Source organism: Eurytemora carolleeae, unplaced genomic scaffold, assembly GCF_000591075.1.
Source record: "Eurytemora carolleeae unplaced genomic scaffold, Eaff_2.0 scaffold527, whole genome shotgun sequence".
Classification (NCBI taxonomy): Eukaryota; Metazoa; Arthropoda; class Copepoda; order Calanoida; family Temoridae; genus Eurytemora; species Eurytemora carolleeae.
Genome location: NW_019396488.1, coordinates 49,519 through 72,084, shown reverse-complemented (window position 1 = coordinate 72,084; position 22,566 = coordinate 49,519). Strand labels below are relative to the sequence as shown.

General features: G+C 32.9%; 3 protein-coding genes across 3 annotated transcripts; 2 read left to right on the top strand and 1 right to left on the bottom strand.

The window, feature by feature from the left end:
• Nucleotides 1-544: 544 nt before the first annotated feature.
• Nucleotides 545-21,375, bottom strand: LOC111704216 (uncharacterized). Its single transcript, XM_023476368.1, has 9 exons — nt 21,363-21,375; nt 20,616-20,619; nt 8,140-8,263; nt 7,257-7,411; nt 5,466-5,556; nt 4,904-5,021; nt 3,817-3,853; nt 2,936-3,010; nt 545-1,675 (listed from the first exon to the last, which is right to left on the bottom strand). Exons 3-9 carry the CDS (start codon nt 8,252-8,254, stop codon nt 1,619-1,621), a joined length of 648 nt encoding a protein of 215 aa, XP_023332136.1. The 5' UTR covers nt 8,255-8,263; nt 20,616-20,619; nt 21,363-21,375; the 3' UTR covers nt 545-1,618.
• On the top strand, nt 9,062-10,624 carry LOC111704215 (JNK1/MAPK8-associated membrane protein). Its single transcript, XM_023476367.1, has 2 exons — nt 9,062-9,996; nt 10,255-10,624. The coding sequence occupies exons 1-2, from the start codon at nt 9,103-9,105 to the stop codon at nt 10,366-10,368; spliced, it is 1,008 nt and encodes a 335-aa protein (XP_023332135.1). The 5' UTR covers nt 9,062-9,102; the 3' UTR covers nt 10,369-10,624.
• LOC111704212 (EH domain-binding protein 1) lies at nt 11,396-22,380 on the top strand. Its single transcript, XM_023476365.1, has 13 exons — nt 11,396-11,509; nt 11,775-11,942; nt 12,185-12,259; nt 13,461-13,575; nt 14,007-15,214; nt 16,390-16,524; nt 17,274-17,388; nt 18,371-18,439; nt 18,687-18,767; nt 19,005-19,389; nt 19,606-19,672; nt 20,049-20,129; nt 20,312-22,380. The coding sequence occupies exons 1-13, from the start codon at nt 11,459-11,461 to the stop codon at nt 20,468-20,470; spliced, it is 2,709 nt and encodes a 902-aa protein (XP_023332133.1). The 5' UTR covers nt 11,396-11,458; the 3' UTR covers nt 20,471-22,380.
• Nucleotides 22,381-22,566: the final 186 nt, after the last annotated feature.

Sequence of the window (22,566 nt, the reverse complement as noted above, 5' to 3'; positions counted from 1 at the left end):
TTTATTTGTATTTTCAGGTACAAGTAAATAGAGATGGGCATCGTTGTCTTAAACGAGCGAAATTTTTAGTGAAAAATGTTGTTGTTCAGGAAGAATAAAACCGATAAGACAAGCAAACTGGACCGTTCAGAGAAATAAGAAAATGATAGTATGTTAAAACGAATTTTAAAAAGCCATAGTTATTTACACTGAAAGTAATTTTTTCCCAAAAGATTTGAAAAATAGCAATAGCTTCTTTTCACTGAACGAACAATTTTTAAAACAAATTTTTAAACAAACGATGGTTTTTTACTGAACGAACGACTTTTTCGAACAAATATTAAAAAGACAGTTTTTTATTACCAAACGAACGTTTTTGCTGAAATATCATTTACGAAAAAAAACGAACGAAATAAATGGAAAATTAACGATAATTTTGAGAACGAACGACATCAATTTTTTGAACGATTGAAAAAGACTAACAAAATTGGTCATTCACGAACGAACGAATTAAAAAAAAAGTCGAACGTGCCCATCTCTACGAGTAAAGGCAATATGATCACACTGGAACAATTACAGGATAATAAAACCAGATAATTGTAGAACACACGTTAATTAATACTTTGTGTTGCATGTGTAATAGACAAGAAGATTTATACCAGGTTGGTTTACTTGGACAATAAATGAATCAATCTAACAATCAATCAACTAATTAATTAATCGATTTATCAGTTAATCAACTAATCAATCAATTTCAATTGATTAACTGAGTGGATGGACTGGGGAGAACACCATGAACACTATTGTGTTGCAGGTAGTATTGTACTGCAGGGATTACACATCACATCATCAGTGATAATGAGTTCAATTTGACCAATTGTCAACAAATTATGAAAATCTTTTTATATTTGGATTGAAAACAAATGAAATCAATATTTGTAAGAGTTTTTATGAATCAAAGAAAGTGCTGATATCGTATGTACTTTGCTTAACACAAGTAAACCGAACAGATTTCTGTAATTTATGGAAGATGGTAGAATATTGGAAAACAGGGTTGATATTACAATTAAACTTAAAATGTACATAATTTTCTGGGGTGTTTTAAAGGGAGTGACTGGCAGGAAGGGGTAGTTGATCTGATAATGCATTATTGTAAAAATTAGGTTTTATTAAATAACAATAAGATGTTTTTATGTTGTGTATAACTTTAAACTGTAAAAAAATTGAAAGGATTGCTGAAATGTTTATGATTAAATTTTTTTTGCAAAACGTATAAACAACTTTAAATAGAAGCTGGCAGGTTGAAGTAGGGTAAAGTTAAAAAACAGTGTTCTAATATGATGCCCAGGTCTAAATAAAAGCTGGTAGGTTGAAGTAGGTTAAAGTTAAAAACAGTGTTCTAATACGATGCCCAGCTCTAAATAGAAGCTGGCAGGTTGAAGTAGGTTAAAGTTAAACAAAGGATAAGATTGGGACGGAGTGCCAAAATACTTAAATTCAACTTTAAATCAATCAAGAATCCTGGCACGCCTAATAAACTGGTATAACAAGGATATAAAAGGGGATGGGTATGGAGAGGGGGGCGTCCAGATTGAACATTAAACATATTTTTTGAGGTTGTCTGTAAGGAATGAAGAGTCTAGGCTCCGGTGTAGAATATTATCACCATAACTTCTTTATCATCAATCTCACGAAGCTAAAAATAGATAATTAAAGTTAATTACTGCAAAAAGATATCAATGTGACTCAACAATTAATTTTTAAGTAATTAGATACAGGGTGTCCCAATAAACATGGGAATTGAGTGACGATTTTGATATCGTCTTTTTAAACAATTCTTTGATTTAGTATTTACCTCCTGAGAAAGCTGTAATCCATAGCATTTCCGTCTGCTATGTTTACATTTTGTTTGTTTATGTTTTGACTACATACGGTTGTTCTTAGTAAAAGAAGAAAATTATCGAATACAGAAATTATGTCCCTCTGCATTATTCATCTTGCAGAGAGATAACGGACACAGTATTGCACCCATTTCATTAAATAAACTCTGGCAGACAAAATTAGATTATTGCGTTTTAAATTACAATGCTAATTCTTAACAAAGACGATCTTGAATTCGTCACCCAATTCCCAATTCCACGTTTATTGGGACACCCTGTATATAATTAACGAATCGAGCGTCGTACACAATTATGTTTGTTTTGGGTCAGCCAATCCGTAAAAATAAAATTTAATTTTATTGTTTCGTAAATTTGTCTGATCAGAGTAAAACGTTAGTTATGAAACAATATAATTTAACATTTTGATGTTCATTCGGGCCATGCATGGAAAATTCCGATTTTACAGGAGCTATCAAATACACGAATAAACAATTGATATGTTGCAGGATCTGAATTACTAAAATGTTAAATAAAGTAACAAGTAAAAATCATTGTCGCCTATTTTTGGAAAAAGCTTGATTTTCAATTAAAAAAAAAATTTACATCAAGCCACCTAACATATCCGTCAAACTACAAAGTGTTAGACAATGTAAGATTTATGTTTTGGTGATATACAGTGATTACCAGAAAACTCTGGAATAATGGTCGACTTTTAAACTTAAGTTCGACTTTACATAGTCCAATGAGCATGAGAAAAAACCAATTATTAGTGTAAACAGGCCAATTTTACCGAATGAGTAATTTACTAACTTACTAGTAAAACTATTTGCTTTGTAAGAACATCAAATGGACTTCAGTTTTGCTTTAATGTCGTCTTCCAAATTTACGGTTTTCTGGTTATCACTTTAATATCCACAAAACCAGGCGGAGTGTTGTTAGTAACTTATTTATTAATGCCTGCTAAACCATAATAGACCATTCAGAGATGAGGAAACTTTTCATAATTTTTAGATTTTTGTTAAAATTTCGGCCCAAGGATTGCAGTTCCTAAGCACTGCTGCCATGTTCTTAGTTACCTGGATTTCTATATTCTCCAGGAAAACGTGTTCTCCAGCGTTGAAGTTCAGCTTTCCAATCTCTTCGCACATTCCCTGGATTACAGATTTTTTTGTTTGTAATATTTCTCAACAAGATAAAACAGAGAGAGAAAAAAACAAACAAATAATATTAAGGGAAACAAGCATCCATGTATATATATATATATTAGTGGCTTCATAAAAAGTTTCTTCTGCTCAATATGTCCTAATTATAAACATTAAAAAGAACTTTCACTTTTTAAGTATTTAAAAAAAAGAGAAGAATTTGCTTAGTGAACCAAATTTTAGTGAACGCAGCTGATTCCCAAGGTTTCAGCTGTTTTTCCAAACCAAGTTCAAAATTCAAGAATATTCCTTTTAATGCATAGTTGTGACATTCTTTGTTTTCAGAAAGACCTAGAATTAGTTAAAAATTAATAAGACTTTACAATCTAATTTTGTAAATATATTTAATGAATAAAAAAAATAGCCCTAGTCCTGTCAAATGTCAAAATGTGGTCTGCTTTTATTGTGCAAAACATTACCAGAGATACATATGTAAAGTCGCCTGATTAACTGTCAATTTATTCCGCGGCTTTCTGGTTATGACTGTAGTATATAGGATCTTTATTAAATGTAAAAAGGTAAAGAAAAAGAAATCCGCCGAATTAACAGACATCCGCGAAATTAGGACTAATTCATCATCAAAATTACAATTTTGTCGTTTCTAATCATCTTAAAGTCAACTTACATTTACAACATTGGGGTGTAAAGATAAAGCGATAAGAAGATTAGAGTTTGATGATCAAGTAATACCTTTACCGACAGAGTCCATTATAAAAAAGAAGAATAAGAAAATAATTTTAATCCAAAACAATTACCTTGATGGTTAATTTCTTATCTCCGCCAGGGTGAATCCTTAAATAGAAATATATTAAAATATAGAGGGGAATATATTCTCAAGAATTCCCAACGGAAAAAAGAGAAAAATTGAACATCAAAAAGCAAATTTTTTTTCTTCATCCTTTTAGATTCCCAATTTACTGAATAAAACCCTAAAAAAAACATCTGGGAAAAAATAATTTTCAAAGGGTTGCCGGCGCGACGATGGGAAAATGATATACTAAGAAAATAGATACAGGGCTCCAAGAAATAGTTCTGCCTCTGCAATTTGGCTAGCTGCAGAAAACATCCAAAAAATTCATTTATTTTTATTTTCAAAATTAGCCAAAGTATGATTGAAGGATGGACAAGGAATGGAAGATCAAGAAGAAAGAATGAAAAAACAAGAAATATAGAAGTCTCAAAATGTTTCCATCTGATATCATATTGAAATTTAAAAATATTGTAAAATTTAATTAAATAAATTATTAAAGTTAAAAACTGAGAAAATTTCACCCCTGTTACTAAGAATACAATCCAAGTCAGCAGTGCTAAGGAAACAAGGATCCATTTAATTTTGATATGGATCAGGATTAAAGATCAATCATGTAAATAAATGGATTTGGAACCAGCTCATGAATATTTTTCAAAATATTTCAAAAATCGCAATTTAGAGCTATAAACAATATAATATGATGTGGCACACCCCTTATCTCCTTCCTTTTTTAAAGTTTAAATCTACTTGCAATCTTCAAATCATTTCTAATAAGCAATTAAAAATTTTATTCCAGGCTCCTATGAAAGATTAAAGGGACTGTAAACGTTATTTACAACGGTACAGTAAACTTAAAATCTTCGCCTGAATCCTCTTTTTTCTCTCTTAAAATTTACTATTTCCAATTACGTCTACTAAATTGTTGTTAGAATTCAACACGTTTAAAACGGAAAAACCACGTCGCCTTGTTGTTGCTCAGATAAAGGTTAAATTTCAATGGTACCATTGTGAATCAGACATGTCACTCAATAATTGGAGGGTCACTAAACATTATGTGAACAGTCATTCTAAAAATCTTTAGAATAGTTTACATGATCGGCTTCAGGCTGTGGTAGACGAGGTTTGCCATGTTCTCTGGCTGAAAGTTCTCCTTGGGCTGGTTCGGATCCACGATAAAATCCCGTCCACACTCATTCCAGTACACAGCACCTAGCATACAAAATTAGGGGATTGTTAACTAATTATAAAAAGACTCTCTATAGTTTAACAGGGAATTTTGTGCATATCACCCACACTTCAGACTAGGTATTTCACCGCAAGCATATTTTCCCCATCTTTCCGCTAAAAGACTCTCTATAGTTTAACAGAGAATTTTGTGCATATCACCCACACTTCAGACTAGGTATTTCACCGCAAGCATATTTTCGCGCAAACTATCAAATCTATATTTCCCATGAGATTTCCCCCGTGTTCAACCTTTATAACTGTGAAAAATTCCTGAAGTTGTTAAAAATCGGCAAAATTCCCTGTATGTCGTAGTTTTTCCCAATTTAAAAATTAGGGTATTATGTCTATTTTGAAATACGTGAATAATCACTCTAAGTTTGATAAAAGGTAGGTTTTAAGTGCCTATTGTACTGACTCTACACTGACCGTTGTATGAGTTAAAAATGGGCGAGTCCAGAGCTGTAGTTAATTCTTCCTCACTGCTTTTCATAGAGAGACAAGCATTGAACGGAAATCCCTGAATATAAAGTTTGATTTTTTAGGTATAATTTTATTTTTCATAGTTTTATGTTATTAGTGGAAACCAGAAAACTGTAGAATTGGAAGACGACATTAAAGCAGTCTTTTAAGTGTATTTAATTTTATTACAACGTAAATAGTTTTATTTATTTATAGCGAAGAGCTTGGTAATATAAAGAGTATGCATTGGGATTCATATGCAAAACAGACGCCTCAATTGGTTTAATTAAGAAGCCACAGAATGTCGGCTTTTCTATAATTTAAAAAGATTTTGCCATTATAACTAAATAACTTAAATATCTTTGAAGATAAACTTTATCTTGGAACATATTGCAATGTTTGGTTTGCAATTTTTGGACCCCTTCAATCCAATGTTTTTTGGGGGGTCTAAAACTCTGCTTCAAACTAATTGAAAACTATAGAACAAATTTTGTATTAAAATCTTTGGTATTTTTCAAACAAATGAGATGCGTAACTATCACAATTCTAGTTTTATTTTAGCAGGAGAGCTTCTTCCACATATAAATTTGGCTTGTCTGTCTGTTTGTTTGTATTCAATAAACGTCAAAACGGCTGAACCGATCGGCCCTAAATTTTGTGTATGACATCACGTGACCCCAGGAAAGGTTTATGAATGATCAAAATTTCAAAAATTTGTGTTTACAAGTTTTTTATTTTGGTAAAATTTTGAAAATGCGCGAAAAAATATGAAATCCGCAAACTTTTTTTGTTTTTCTTTTATACTGTACAAAGAGAAGATGCTCACAAGCCACAATTAAAAGTTGAAATAGAAAAGCCTAGTATCCTTTACATGATTAAACAATATTAGAAGTTTATAACCGTGTCGTTAATTTCCTAACATTACAAGTACCTACAAATAATTAATTTGTTTTAATGTTGATTGTTTGAATTTAAAACCAATACTGCAGCCAATGACGTCATATAAAAGTGTACAGAGCGTACACACTATTCGGATAAATTCCTAATGCATTATCTCTAATCTTGGACAATCTTTGCTCTTAAAATTCACTGATTTTGCAAACAGCTGAATTCTTTCGTTTCATCTTCATTTGACTATTTTAAACCTTTACTTGAGACTATCCTATTCCACAGTTTTCTGGTTCTTACTGTTTAAGGGGTGTTTTTATTTACCTTACATTTTAGGAAATTGATTTCAGAGCCCTAATTTGGGACAAATCATAATTTCTGACATATCTTTTGGTTAGTAACTAATACTTAAAAAAAAAATTATATAAAAAAGCACTTATCAGTTTAAGGAAAATAGGAAAACGTAGAGGTAAGTAAACCTGTATTTTTACTAGCATTTTAATCTTAATTAATGAAATAAAGAGCAATATTTTTAATTTTACATAATTTATTATTTTCAATTGTAGTTTCTCAATAAAAGTGAATTTTTACAACAGGCATGGATGTTATTATTATTATTATTATTATTATTTTATTATTATTTGCGCGTGAATGATAATCATTTTTTGATTTTTTCTCAATAAATCATTATTTATTTTATTTTATTTTATTTTATTTTATTTTAAATGGATGTTGATAAAATGACAGCATTAACATTAACATCAACCATATTACTGTTAAAATAAAAATTTAACGCAGTTTAGAATTGAGAATTCTACTTTTTAAATGGAGTGTTACACTTAAAATTACAGCAAAAGTCCCAGCACTCACCTTAGGAAGAACTTTGCTGCTCATTTCACGTTGTTTCTCAACATCCTTCTCATAAGGACTCTCTCCCTCCTCCTCCTCTCCCTCCTTGGCCTCCTCTTCTTCGTACTTCTCGTCGTCCACATCGAGAAAACAACAAAGGATGGTGTCCAACAACTCTAGAAATTTAAACAATGTTTCCTAAATTGTGGAATCCAATTGAAATTGACCTTAAAGAAACTAAATCTGCAAAAATATTTAGACAAAGAGTAAATAATATTTAGCTTGAGAATTATGAGAGGTTTAAATGCGAAAAAATCTAGTTATTTATCATGTGATATATTATAAATAAATAAAAAATGAAACTTTATTAGCTTATTTGTGTTTGTGTATCCACCATCCTTTACACCCTGAATTTTAATTTATCTCTACATTAATCTACCTCTGATCTCACCCTGCCACAAATTACCTGACAATCTCCTACCTCCCAAGAAAATAAACAAACAAGATCATTAAAAAAAATTGGCCTATCAAATGGACAAAAGGAAACGAACACAGATCATGAGATGGAAAAAAGATAATTTGGAAATATTTACTTTTTAAAAAATGTTTTAAGTCAATTATTATTCCTTGAGATTGCTTCTGTCAGGAAGATTATAAACAAACAAACAATATAAAATTATAGGTAAGGGATCGAATTATAATTTACTAGAAAATTAGCTTTTCTAGATCATGACTCGTTTTCTTTTAGTAAAACAAAACTTTTAAAGAATAAATACTAATCCAAATAAGACATCAAAAACATTAAGCGCTCAGAGCAATCATTTGATATTGGGACACTTAAGGCAAAACCTGCACGTGATGTAAATATATCTGATTTAAACCAAATAAATGTCGTATACTACACCTTTAGCTTGCTCTATTTCTTGTTCTTGTTGAGGGTTTGCTTCAAGAATAATCCTCTCGTACTTTTCTTCCTTAAAAGCAGGCACTGGAGCAGTGGTAGGTGTAGCAGTAGCCATTTTGAACCTTAAGTTATATAGAGTTGGGAACTGGGAAGATCTGATTGATTGAATGATTAACCTTTATTTCTATTTGCATCAAAAGGCGAGATTCTTTCAGTGTATATAAAAAGTGAATAAAGTGATGACTGTAGACTGTTAATCCTAAAATTAGCGCAAAATTTAAGAACATGGATGTTAGTTATAGAATAAAAAACGTAAAGTTAAAAATATGAATACGAAAGCTCCACTTTCATTACATTATTACTCTGCGGTTAAAGGTCAGCTGATGAATAACTGAGCTTGAAGATCTCCCGCCATCTTGTGTTTATATCTAGCTCGTCTTTATAAGTTTCTAGAGACAAATTTGTTTTGCGGCATTCAAAACTACTGCGCTCGGGCGGGGTGTCGCAATTTTTGTGAATATTTGTTTACTTAAACAATTCAAAGTAAGGGATATATCGTATCAGATTTTTTGAATTTCACGTAAAAAATATAGAATTTACATCGTCAAATAATATTAATTTGAGAATTCGTAGATTACACTAAAGGCAAGTTTGTTTGTTTTATAATTTATTAGTATTCGAGTTTGATACTAATATAATAAATATAAAGATCTCATTAAAGTGAATTATACTATCGCAAATTATACCGATTACCGTTATAAAGAAGGGTAGGAGAAGACTTCTTTTGACTCTATTCATAGACATTTTAGCGTTTATCCTCACAACAATATCTAGTTGTCAATTATAGTTAATTTACGGGGACTGTTCTAGAGAACGATTTTTGGATGGGGGGGTCTAAAAATCTTTCTCCAGGAAATTACCGGTTTACACTTACTCTATCTTCTTTAAGATTAAAATGAAAGAATGATGAAAATCTGGTTCTTGGTCGGACTCTGCTTCTATCTTCCAAGTGAAGCGTCAGGGTACACCTGGATAAAAGGGACTGCTTCCTATCCTGCTCCTTGTCCTGGCAGATATTGTGGGAGAACTCAAATTGGTGACGGTAACTACAGTACCTGTGGTTCCTGTCCTCGAGGCTCCAAAGTTCTCAATCCGGAGAAATCCTCGCTATGTTCCCCCTGTACTCAGAATCCTTCTTTTTATGATCAACTCTATCTTGCGTTTATAGTTGTTACCTCCCTTCTCTCTCATTGGGTAGCTATAGATTACAGCGCTAAACGGAACCGATTTACCCTGGACATTCTTGTTCTCCACGGTTCGGCGTTGGTGGAAACCGCGGCTGCTGCACTTGGAGCTCTCTTGGTCTCACAGCCCGTTGGTCAGCTTAGTCTTTACTCCTGTTCTGTAACTAGGCTATCTGACTGGTATCCTGTATTCTTTAATCCAGTTCCAAACTACGAGGAGAAGCTATACTGTACTCAGGAGATTGTTTTCCCTCTTTATTCAATCGTCTTTATTTTCTACTTCCTCTCCTTACTCGCCCTGCTGGTAGTGCGACCCTGCCTGTCCAGCAAGTTCCTCCCTGGCCGTGGTAGGAACTCTGTGTACGCTGCTTTATATTTCCTGCCAGGTTATGCTCTCCTGCATGCCCTGCTTGGCGGCCTCATCTACTACAGTTTCTCGTACATAATAATAATCTTGAGTTTAATCTCTTGTGCTGCCCACCTAGCTTTCAAGCTAGATCAGACCCTGGTAGCCCTTGTCACCTCTACAGTCAAAGATACAAGGAACCTCGTCATTTTACTGGGACATTGGTGTTTGCATGCCTATGGCATTATTGCAGTTACTCAGCTTAAGGCAGGGGTTTATATATATTTTCTCCAAATATCATTTTTTCCACCCTACAAAAAATACTTTTCCCCGATATGTTTAGTTTTTACGTATTCATTTTGGGCTTATTCGCTGAATTTGGGAAATAAATGTATTTTTTTAAACGTATTGAATAAGAAAGTTTGAATTGTCATTGGAAGTTTATTTTTTCATGTTTTCCAAAAGATAATCGAAAATATCCCACCTTTGAGATAATTCTTGAAAAAATATATCCCCTGGGTTAAGGATACCTACCAGTTTGGTTTGCTGGGATTGGTTCCTCTTCCTGCTCTCTTCTATGTTCTAACTGCCAGGTTTACTGATCCAAACAAAATCAACGCCATCTATGAAGACGATTAATCAATGGATCTAGGACCTATCAAATCAATCAGTTTAGAATTTAATCAATTATTTACAATGTGATCAAATAATAATTTTTTCTTCTATTTATTTTCGCAATATTGGTATTCAACTAATTTGACGACAAATTAATTTCTTTATTTCAGTCAATCTTGGACATGAAAGTACTTTCAGATGATCAATAGAGCAATCACACAATCAATAAATCATCAAATTGATGAACACCTCGTATTTCACACTGAAAAAACACCTTAAATGAGTTAGTATTGGAATTCTATTATTACTATTTATTCAATTATTTGTTTTCCTTTTTGTCGAGACAAGTGATAATTATTTATGAATTTTTTCGTTCCACTTTTTTTATTTGTGCTTACTGCATATTTCCCAATATTGTACTTAGATTAATTCCTTCTTTTCCCTTTATTGTGTCAACTATTATCTCCCATGTAAACTAATCGTAGAAAATGAATTAATTCATGATAAATTATATTAATTCATGTAATGAATAATTGCAGATAAAATGGGGTCGGTTTGGAAGAGACTGAATCGAATAAACAAACGAGCGAGTAAATACAAGTTTACAGCATCTTACCAGGTATGAATAAATGTTTAGAGATGTGAGATTTGAGAGCAAACCTTTTTAATGCTAAATCTCTTTGCCTTCGACGGCTTAAACTTGGACATCTCATGACAGGAATGGTCAACTTTCCTTAGTTTACGGAGATAAACTTCAATTTTAAAGATTTTTTTTTATTTGATATTGAGTTCAAAATCTTATTTGTTACAATCAAAAGTTTCTCTTCTGAGACATTTATTTCATCCAAAACTATCACACTGCACCCCCTTCATAATATGACGTTAAATTAACTACATTCAATTTCAATCAACAAACATACAATCAATATCTATTTATTTTTGTGTTTTTACGCGTAATTCCATTTCCGGTCTCAAAAATCATATTCGCGAAATTTGGCTTTGTTTGCTAGAATCCTTACGTTCCTGTTGCATTAAAAGTATCTTTGAGATGTTTTGAATTGGTTGCAGGCGAGGTCGGCGGATAGTTGCTGAGCCGGTGACCTGGGAACCGACGATGAAATCTCCATATATCGGAATGTGCGTGTGGCCTGTTCCAGAAAATAAGGAAAACTAGATAATATTTATTAAGCTATTTTTTTATTGAATACTTGCTGAAATGTCCGGCGCGTCGTCCGTGGAATCTTTTTATTTGAAGTTTGAACAAAATAAATAAATTTTTGTAAAATTAAATTCGAAATTTTAATTTTATTACAGGTATTATTATTTTCAATCTCCTCAATCTTTCTTGGCCTGGAAATATTAATCATTTACGTTTAAATGAAATATTTATAATCATGAAAAAGCTTAGTTATATTGCTGTTGATCGTCAGGAGATTACGGTGACCCTGTTCCGTGACCAGCGTCAGGAGGAATACGACAACAAGGACTGGTTCTTTATCCTGGAGGACGTGAAGGACGGGAAGCGGAAACCTGTTGCTCAGGGTCGGTTAAACCTCAAGGATTATGCACGACAAATACCTCATCAGGAAAATCTAAAGGTTGGTTAATTTCCTGTTTTCAGGAAGGATTAAAAATAAATTGTAAAACTCAAATTTTTTTTAATTCTTGCCGACCAAAAACCTTCTCTGGGGTCATATGACTATGAGCATGAGCATCCACGAATAAATTGGACTTCATTGGTTCTGACTTTTTGGTTGAATACAAAAAAACAACAAACAGACCAAGACAATTTTTGTTTAAAAGAAAAAAATTTACTAATTATAAAATTTATTATTTTCAGGTTAAACTACGACCTCTAAATAAGAAAGTGACAGCCTGCTACCTTGTGTTTACACTTACTAGCGAGTTTTTAAAGGTAGAAAATACAGATAATAATTTTCAATCCTGATACTGACATTAGGTCGTCATGATTTTCAATTATTTTGCATTTTAAGTTTTCCCTGGTTCTTTATTTGATAATTACTAACGAGATTCAAAAATACTATTCACGACACACTGAACATCGAACAAGGTATGCAAACAGTTCTTTTATCATTTCGATGAATATATTTTGTTTATATCGGATTCCTTTTCAGATTTGAGTATTATTTGTATTTCATAATAATATTTTACATATTGTAATTTTTAAAAATTAATTCGTAAATATTGTTTTTTTCTGCAGAAATAAATGATTTGATTTGATTTGATATTTCTTACACAAACATAATATATTTTAAAAAGAATTTTATGTTTTTTTTTACACTTATAGAAATTGCTGGAGAAGAGAAAGGCATTCAAGTTATATTTTACACTGCATTACATACATTGCACTGTTATAATTGTGTTATTGTAATAAGGAAAGGTATTTTAGGTAAATTACACTGCTATAATTGTGATATTGTAGGAAGGGAAGGTATTATAGGTATAATTCACTATTATAAATGTTATATTGTAGAAGGGGAAGGTATCATAGTTTTATTACACAGTTAAAAATGTTATGTTGTAGGAAGGTAAAGTATTATAGATATATTGCACTGTTATAATTGAGATATTGAAGGAGGGGAAGGTATTGAAGTTATATTACATGTTATAAATGTGATATTGTAGGAAGGGAAGGCATTATAGTTATATTAAACTATTATAATTGTGATATTGTAGAAAGGGAAGGTATTATAGTTATATTACACTGTTAAAAATGTGATTTTGTAGGAAGGGAAGGTATTATAGTTATATTGCACTGTTATTACACTATTATAATTGTGATATTGTAGAAAGGTAAGGTATTGTAGTTATATTACACTGTTAAAAATGTGATTTTGTAGGAAGGGAAGGTATTATAGTTATATTGCACTGTTATAATTATGATATTGTAGGAGGGGAAGGTATTATAGTTTTATTGTACTATTATAAATGTGATTTTGTAGGAAGGGAAAGTATTATAGTTATATTACACTGTTAAATATGTGATTTTGTAGGAGGGGAAGGTATTATAGTTTTATTGCACTATTATAAATGTGATTTTGTAGGAAGGGAAGGTATTATAGTTATATTACACTGTTAAAAATGTGATTTTGTAGGAAGGGAAGGCTATGGATGATGATATGAGAAGTTTGGCGAGCCTGGTCAGTAACTCCACTATTCCCAACGATATTGCGGATATGGAGACCCTGGAAGAAGATGAAGAAGAACAAGGAAACCACTCCTTAAACCCATTAACACAAAACAGTTCTTGTCAAGTTCATTTAAACACACATTTTTATGTTATTTTTAAAAATTTTATTAATCGTTTTCTTTTAAGGCATTCTGTTTCTTAATGGAAAGGATAGTTAACATGATTGTTATAAATTTGTTTTTTACTTGGTCACTGGTCTCTTTGTTAAACTCCTGTTTCTTAAATATTTAGCCAAAGTATTGTATGTAACTTAGCAATAGCAAAGGTAGCATCCAAGTTTTTAGATTTTACTGAGATTTTAAGCTTTCCTCTCGAAATCTTTGTTAAATCACTAAGATCATTAATTTTCCCCTAGATTTGTAATTTGACATTAAAAAAAATCTTGACTAAAAATTACATAAATATGAGCTCGAAGAACTTTTTTCTCATTTATAAGAGTGCTTGAATACAGAGTCGAGTGAGGTGAAAGTATCAGTCAGTGAATTCCAATCCTTGACCAAATCAATCCAGAGTATGAGTGAGAAATTAGACAACCTTAACCCAGAACTAGTTCCAGTCCGGACCTTGATACAACAAGATGAATCCTTTACCCGGAGCTCAGCTCCTCATTCTTCATCCCAAACCTATTCAGATTATACAAACTCCGAACGGAGAATCGTCAGTACTTTGGAAACTATGAACCAAGAAAACATTAAATTTAAAGAAACCGAAACTAGTGAAATTAAATCCAATTTTACTTCGCAGTTAAAATCCTTCAATCTCAAGGAGACTGAAACCTTTACAGAATCCAGTAGTTTACTCAAACAAACTAACAGTTCCTCTTCCAGCAATAATATTTCAATAATCCCTGTCCGGGCACGGGATATGACCCCTGGCAGTGCCCAACCCACCTCAATAATCCCTGCCAGGGAAATGACCCCGGGCATTTCCTCAACCACCACAAAAAAAGAGGAAATATTAAAAACACCCGTTCAGAACCCTCCTGTCGTCATATTCTCGTCGACCCCTGCTAATGACCTAGTTAATGATGGTGCCAGGAATGATACAAAAACCTGTAATAACAGAGAAGGAAGTGTTAGCGTAGAGTTCGAAGAGAGTATTTCCTTTACAGAGGAGAAACTTGATCCAGCTGACTCCACTAGTCCGGAGTTTACTACCCGTGTTGTATCCCAGGAGACGAGAACAAGAAAATTTCAGAAAACCCAAAGCCAAGAATTGAGAGATTTTACCCAGGAATTCCTTCAATCGACGACAGTTGATTTCGATCCAATGTCGTTCGAGGATCATACACCAACCGTTCTACGGAGTTCTATGCGGAGACCGGAGCTAAGAAAAGAAACTATAAAAGAGGAACCAGAAAAACCTCCTCCTGACAGGGTTGAGGAGAAAATAGAGATTGTTCCTTCACAATCCTTCCTCAACTCTTTAAACTCCGGGAGCAGCAAGGAATCTACTCCAGACGAGACTAAACTGTTCCGAACTCCGGGGAGATTAACTAACTCTGAAACCTCTCCTGTTCCTTTAAGTTCGTTTTCTCAGACTAGTAAACCTGACTCCGGGTCTACGACAGGACAGCAGGACCTGAAACCAGGATCTGGAGTTAGTTCTGACCTCCTGGAGTGGACAAAATCTATTCTTTGTAATTATAAGAACGTTAAGGTAATCATTTTGTTTAAATTTCCACAAATAATTAGTAGTTTGAAATATGAACCTGCTTCCCTATTTAGTTTTTTAATATCCTTCCATTATACTATACTAATATTAGGATAATTCTTGTATTTTCCATTATGCTATACTAATATTAGGATAATTCTTGTATTTTCCATTATGCTATACTAATATTAGGATAATTCTTGTATTTCTAATCTTTGTTTATGTCATTAATTCAACTGAAAAAATGTTTTGTCCTTTCCTTACATTTTTTCTCTTAGTTTCTTCCAGGTGTACGGTTGCCCATTAAGAATATTAAACGAAAAGAATTTTGAAAGATCTATTTCAAATTTTAAACTTTAAGTGTACACTGTACAGTGATCGCAAGAATAATATGGAAAAGAAAGACGACGCGTTTAAGTTAATAATTTGATTTCTTAAAGTTAAAAGTTATTTTTTGCAATGAAATAAATTGCTATTTCGCTTAAAGTCATCTTTGTATTCCATTATTTTTTGTGGACCCCTGTACATCATGATCAAGGGCGTAAACAGAAATAAATTTAGGGGGGGCCAAATGCGCGAAGCGGCAAATTTTTTTTGCCCTACCCTAGCAGCTCCTAGGGGGAGGCAAAATAACTGTAAATTCAAAACATTTGCCTTCTTGGATATCAGGCATAAGTATAAGATACTTTAAAGGTACAATGTGCAGTGCACACTGCACATACATTTAATTTACCTTGCAAATACTACATTTTCTCTCCTTCAAACAAAACTAGCAGAAAAAACATGTTTTTTAAAACATCTACATTTTATTATATGTTTTGTTAATATTTATATTAGATAGTAAAGAAATTTTTGAAAATGAAATTCTGGAAACTCAACAAATCTCTGTGTACTCTTTGAACTTAAAAGGGAAAATTGGGTTACAGCACTGCAATAATAATTTATGTTTTTGTGGTGGTGGGGGGGGGGGGGGGGCTCCCCTCAAACCCCCAAGTCAGAACCGCAAACTAATTCTTTACTCTTCAGTTTAAGATTTAAAAAGTATGTTAGCTCTGAGTTCTAGGGAGAGGCACTACCCCCCTTGCATACGCCTTGCCTCCTCCCTGTATACGCCTTGCCTCCTCCCTGTATACGCCTTGCCTCCTCCCTGTATACGCCCTTGATCATGATTTATATTGCAGGTGACAAACTTTACTTCAAGCTGGAGAAACGGGTTGGCATTCTGCGCTCTTATTCACAGCTTCTATCCGTCCCTCATTCAATACTCAGAACTAACAAGCAATGATATTAAAATCAACTGTAAACTTGCATTTGAGGTAAATGATAAAAGAAAAATAGGTTTAGTCAACCCAAAAATATTTTTTTTTTTCACGAAACAAAAGGATTTTCAAAATTTTCTATAATTTAAAACACTATCTGAAATGCCCGTTAAATTAAAAAAAATATTTTGAAAAACATTTCTTTTAAGTGTCCAAAACAAATTTCAGCCTGGATTCAGTCCAGCCGTTTGGCCTGCTGTAGGGAACGTATATGCGAAGGTCTGTTCTATTATATAGAGGATAATTTATTCTGATCAAGATATATTCAAATATAGTTTGTATCTTTAAAAAGTTATTATTGTCGATTTTGGTTTCAATTCACATTGGAGGAAATTTTTCTTTTTTCTCCGTATCATTGATCAGATAAAGGTATAAAAGGAAGCATTGTGAAACTAGCATGACCTATTATAATTTAAGTCTACAGTTACTTGAAAGTTAATTTGACTGTAAGCGAAATCACATTTCAAATGACCCTCCATCAAAGATGACAATGCCTGATATACAACGGTGCTCTTAAAAGCTTTGTCTAATCAAGTGTGAATTAGATAAAAGACAAACATGTTGTTGGTTTAATTGTTTGATTTCATCTGGGGTTTCTCTGCAAATGGGACTTGCGCATTTCTTGTTCTTGAAAAAACAAGAAGGAATTCATTGAAATAAACACGTTTAGAGAAGGAAAAAGAATGTTTTCTTTCATATTTTTGATCAGATCAAGGCATATAAACTGTTAAATATTTGTTTGTTAGGCTGGTGAAAAGCTAGGTATCCCACGGGTTCTTGAACCGGAAAATATGGTTATCAGACGGATACCTGATAAACTGGCGGTCATCACGTACCTTCATCAGCTCAGATCTTGTCTAGGTATACTCAAGTATCATATGTAGTAAATAGGGTGACCCATTTTGCAGTCTGATTTCCCACAATAATATCGTTCTGTATGATGTCAGTTTTCAGGGGAATTTTTATTTTTTTTGATCCACCTAAATTGGAAGTGGTCGTGCAAGGCACGTTCAGATCGCAAAAAAGATCAATTTTCTCAACAAAAAAAAATATTTCTTGAATTTATCATGGCATATATAATTTTCTTCGTAATTGTCTAAAAAGATTAAATCCATAAAATTTTTTGAAAAAGTTCAAAAATTGACGGAGTTAGGCAAAAAAAAAAAACGTCAAAAATGATTGTTTTTAGGAAAAGTACATTTTTTGGAGGTTTTTTTTAACCTAAATCAGCCAATTCTCAAAGTTTTTTTAATAATTAATTTCAATCTTTTTGGACAATTACGAAGAAAACTATATATGACATAATAAATTCAAGAAATATTGGATTTCTGAACTGTCCCTTGGAATTTAAAAAAAAATACCTTTCTATCTGATGTCGCGAACATTTACTTCATCCGGATCCTGGATCCGCACTGAAAAAAAAGATCTGGATCATTCTCATGAACAAAGAACATTTCTTTAAGACTTTCTGAAATTTTTTTGAACAAAGCAGAATTTTCAAGTTATTATTTTTTTTGCTTTTTTATGAACCATTCAGAGATCAGGAAATTGTTATAATCCCTCTTTTTTTCCAACAGTTCAGATTTAGGTTTTGAAAATAAAAGACTTCTTCTTGAAAGTTTTTGGTTGATAGATATTTTACCCCTTGGATCCTTGGATTCTTCCCCATATTTTTCCGTATCCGGATCCAGGAAGCCAAAATCTTGCGGATCCAACGGATTCGGATCCTTACCACTGCTTTATCCTCTTTTCCTATAATTTCTTTCCAAAAATCGTGTACAGACCCTTTATCTAATTTGTCTTGAACTATTGGACAGTCCCTCTTAATGTGAATCATGTTCAGGAACTGCTGAGACCAATGCACTCTATGAGAACTATAAGATGAATGGTGACTCTTTAAGCTTCAGTTCAGGAACATAAATCAATCAATCAATCCGTTTTCTTTCAGTTCTCTAATATTCAAACTGATCAACCGATTTATCATTCTTAAATAAGTCAAACTTTTCTGTCTGTCAATCAGTTAACTAATGTGGTAAATCAAACATTATTACATTAATACTTGTCCTATTTTTAATACAACAACAACGAATAAAGACGCTAAAACAATTTAAAACGGAAAAAGGAACTGAAGAAAAAATCAAGATTATTTACGTCAATAGGAATAAGAAAGTCATTCTCTGATGGAAATATTAAACTCTTTTCTAGAACAAGTTCTACAGATACTGACCGACCAGCTACAGGTAGAATATTATCTATAGTTCTACAGATAATGACCGACCAGCTACAGGTAAAATATTATCTAGAGTTCTACAGATAATGACCGACCAGCTACAGGTAAAATATTATCTAGAGTTCTACAGATAATGACCGACCAGCTACAGGTAANTCTAGTTACTAAGCTCCCCCCTTGATTCCACCCCTGACTAATTAATATTTCTTCAAACCAAATATTTTTGATTAAATGATTAATTGTTTAGATCTTCCTACAGTGATGGAGGAAGAAAATGGAGACGTTTCTTCAAAACCGGTTTCTAAATATCGCCAGAAGGCCAAGGATTTAATGGCGGCGGCCCGGCGGGAATCAGTTGAAAAATGTGACTCCATCAGTCCGGAGAGAGAGAATACATCGCCGAATGTGATCATGAGACAAAAAAGTACAACGCCTAAACCGAAGAAGGATAATAGATTATCGTTTATCGACAACGAGATGTCTCTGTTGGACGCCGAGCAACAGGAGATCGATCTTCAAGCGGCGATACTTGACAAACGACTGCGCGAGGTGGCGGAAGATGATCAACTTCTTTACGATGCTTTACTGCAGCAATGGTTTACTCTAGTCAACAAGAAAAATGCTCTCCTAAGGTTCAATTCTTTTTTCTCTCCTTATACTTTTCTTTTCTTTTAAACCTGATATCGTAATAATTGTACTAGATTAAAAGGCCAAAAGTATTAAACGTTAAAGTTTTCCGCGATCAGGTTGCAAAGACATATGGAATATGGATTAGAAAATTGTTCTTTTTACTAAAGAAAATTGTACTTTTTAAATTTTTGATTAATACTCAAATATTGATTTTAAAGGCGGCAGATGCAGTTAAATATTCTGGAGAAGGAAGACGATCTTCAGAAGAAATCAAACATGCTTCAGGAACACGTTCATTCATTTTACAAAAAAGAAGAGGGGAAGGTCGGTCAGGGTTAAAGTTGTAGACATAGATCTTTATTATATTGTTTTATGTTACACTTGGGGAATTTTTTATTTAACTTTTAATTGTTGCTCTGTTATCGATTTGTTTTCGTGGAAATATAAAATTATTTTAGAGGACATTTTTTCAATTCTAACCATCCATAAACCTTCCCTGAGATCATGTAAGGTCTCATAAAAAATTTGGTCCCGATCGGTTCAGCCGTTTTGACGTTTATCAATTACAAACAAACAAACAAAAACCAAACAGACAAGTATGTATAGCTAGATTGTACAGCACATTGTACAGTTGTATACAAGATGAATGAATAATGTCCAGGAGGAATTAAGAAAATACTCTGATATGGAGGAAAGAAGGAAAACAGACGAAGACCGACAAAGAGAAGAGTTATTACTTCAGGTACTTAAATTAATGCTTTTATTAATGAATCCACACCATTCCCCCCCCCCTTCGCCGAAATTTTCGGAATTCTGAAGTGTTAAAGTCGTCAATTAACAATATTTTCACGAATCTAGGCTAAAATTGTTTCTTTTTAGATAATTGTTACTATTTTTTTGGGGAACGATATATTCTTCTTTAAGGAGCTGGTTTTGGTTGTGAACCAGCGGAATGAGTTGGTTCAGCAGCGGGACGAGGAGGAGAGGATGATCGACAACGACGAGCAAATTGAGCAGGACGTCACGTTAGCGGAGGACAGGCTCGTTCAGAACAGGGGTAGGGACGACTGCAAGATGCAGTAGAAATGACGAGATCTGTGGTCAGACGAATTTCGACATGTTATTCATTCTGTAGATATTTGTTTTTCTTGGAAATATTCAATTGTTGCGCGCGAGTAATACCATACAGTAATAACTAGAAAACAGTGGAATGATTGCCGTTTTCTCTCTTTCTTCTAATGATGAAATATTGCTATGGATTTTGTAATTTCTAACTGATTTTTTCACACAAAAAGAAACATTTCAAAAATAAGTCTTTTATAAGATTTATTTAGGTTACAACATTATCCACAAATTTTGAGTTTTAGAAGAAAAAACGAAAAATGCACAGTGTACTATACACTGTACAGTGTATAGTACACTGTATACTGTACAGTGTTACAATGTTTATTATCCACTGTCCAGTCCAATTTCTATAGAGTTCTATATTAAATGAACGCTATGGGACAACCAGGGTTTCAAATTTCTTTCGGATTAATTTGGTTCCGTCATATCCTTAGGTAGTGATAAGGATCCATTTGATTTTGATGCGGATCCGGACCCTGGATTCGCACTAAAAAAATAAAATGATCCTGATCCGGGGCATGAACATTTTTTTATTTAATTATCTGGTAACTGAAGAAGAATTGTAAACAGTTCAGATTTGGGCTGTGAAAGGTAAACTTTTTTTTGAAGTTTTTTTTTGATATTTTGACCGTTGGTGCCAGAACCTTGAATACGGTTCCCGGAAGCCAAAATGTAAAGTATTGGATCCAACGGATCCGGATATTAAGCACTGACCTTACGAAACCTTTGCTAAAGCTGTTAAAACTGATATACCATTTAAAGGTTTTGCAAACTATGGACGGAACCTTCCTTAACAAAATAGATTTATAAGAAATATGACAACCGAGGGGCTCCTGTTGTACACGTACACTAGAAGTGAACAACATGTTTTGGGAACCCTGATCATGTAAAGAAACAGGAACCTGGAACACAGACATGTGAAGGGCATCCTTTACGACGTACATACAGTGTAAAATGTACATTGTACATGTACATGGAGTAAATTTAATTTTCTGTGATTTCAAGTAAATTGTTAATATAACTATACATTAACTACGCCAGTGAGCTGGGGTTAAAGAAATTATTATTGTGTGGCATTCGGGCATTAGGCACTCATTTTGATTATTTTGAACAATTTTATGATATTTCAAAATAGACCAAAGAACAAATTAGGAAAGTTGCACATTATAATTAACAAATTTATAGTTGCACATGTTTTGTGTAACTTGAGTGTAAACACACTTTTAATCTGTGGTGTTGGAAACAGATTGCCTAAATTTTATTCCACTTAAAAGGGACTGTCAATGAAACTTCCGCTGAACTTTCATTTTAGAAATCCAATATTCGATTTTAAAGTGACTCGTGAATATCTGCAAAACATGGCAAGAAAGTGTAAGAGATTTGTTTCTTTTCATTTAAATTAGAGGTTCAAGGGATACTGATGTGAATCGTTTATTGTAGTTGTAAAATGAAAGGTCAAGTACAATGCCGCTGACAATCCTTTTCTCATAAATGCCATAAACTCTCATCTTTTAGATGTTATTAACGCGTCCAGGCCATTCTTTCCCGCATAGACTGCTTGAACAGAATAGTTTTAGAAAAAGACAAAATTTATGAATTATACTTATTTATTTTATTTCATGTTTTGAAATACTTGTATTGGATAATGTACTGTAGTGCTATTCTCAATACAGGGGATATTAGCTTTAGAACTAATGTACCCTGCAATAACAATAGTTTTCCTTTAAACCTCTGGTGTAATCTGATCTTTATACAGACTTACTAACGCTCTTATTTTGCTTGCCTGGGTATAAAATATTTAAATATATATATATATATATGTTATAAAATGATTGGAAGCAGAATGCAATATATTGCTTGTCTGAAAGGGACTGTTCACATATTTGATGAAGGAAATGCCATGCTGATTATTTAAGGGTTCGATATTTATTTACAGATATTTTTGGGGTTCAACTGATTATCAAAAGTTTTACATTGCCAGTTTCAAAACTGGAGTTGATTGTTGGAATTATCTTCTCTAGTCTGTATAAGTCTGAAAAAAGCAACAATAATTT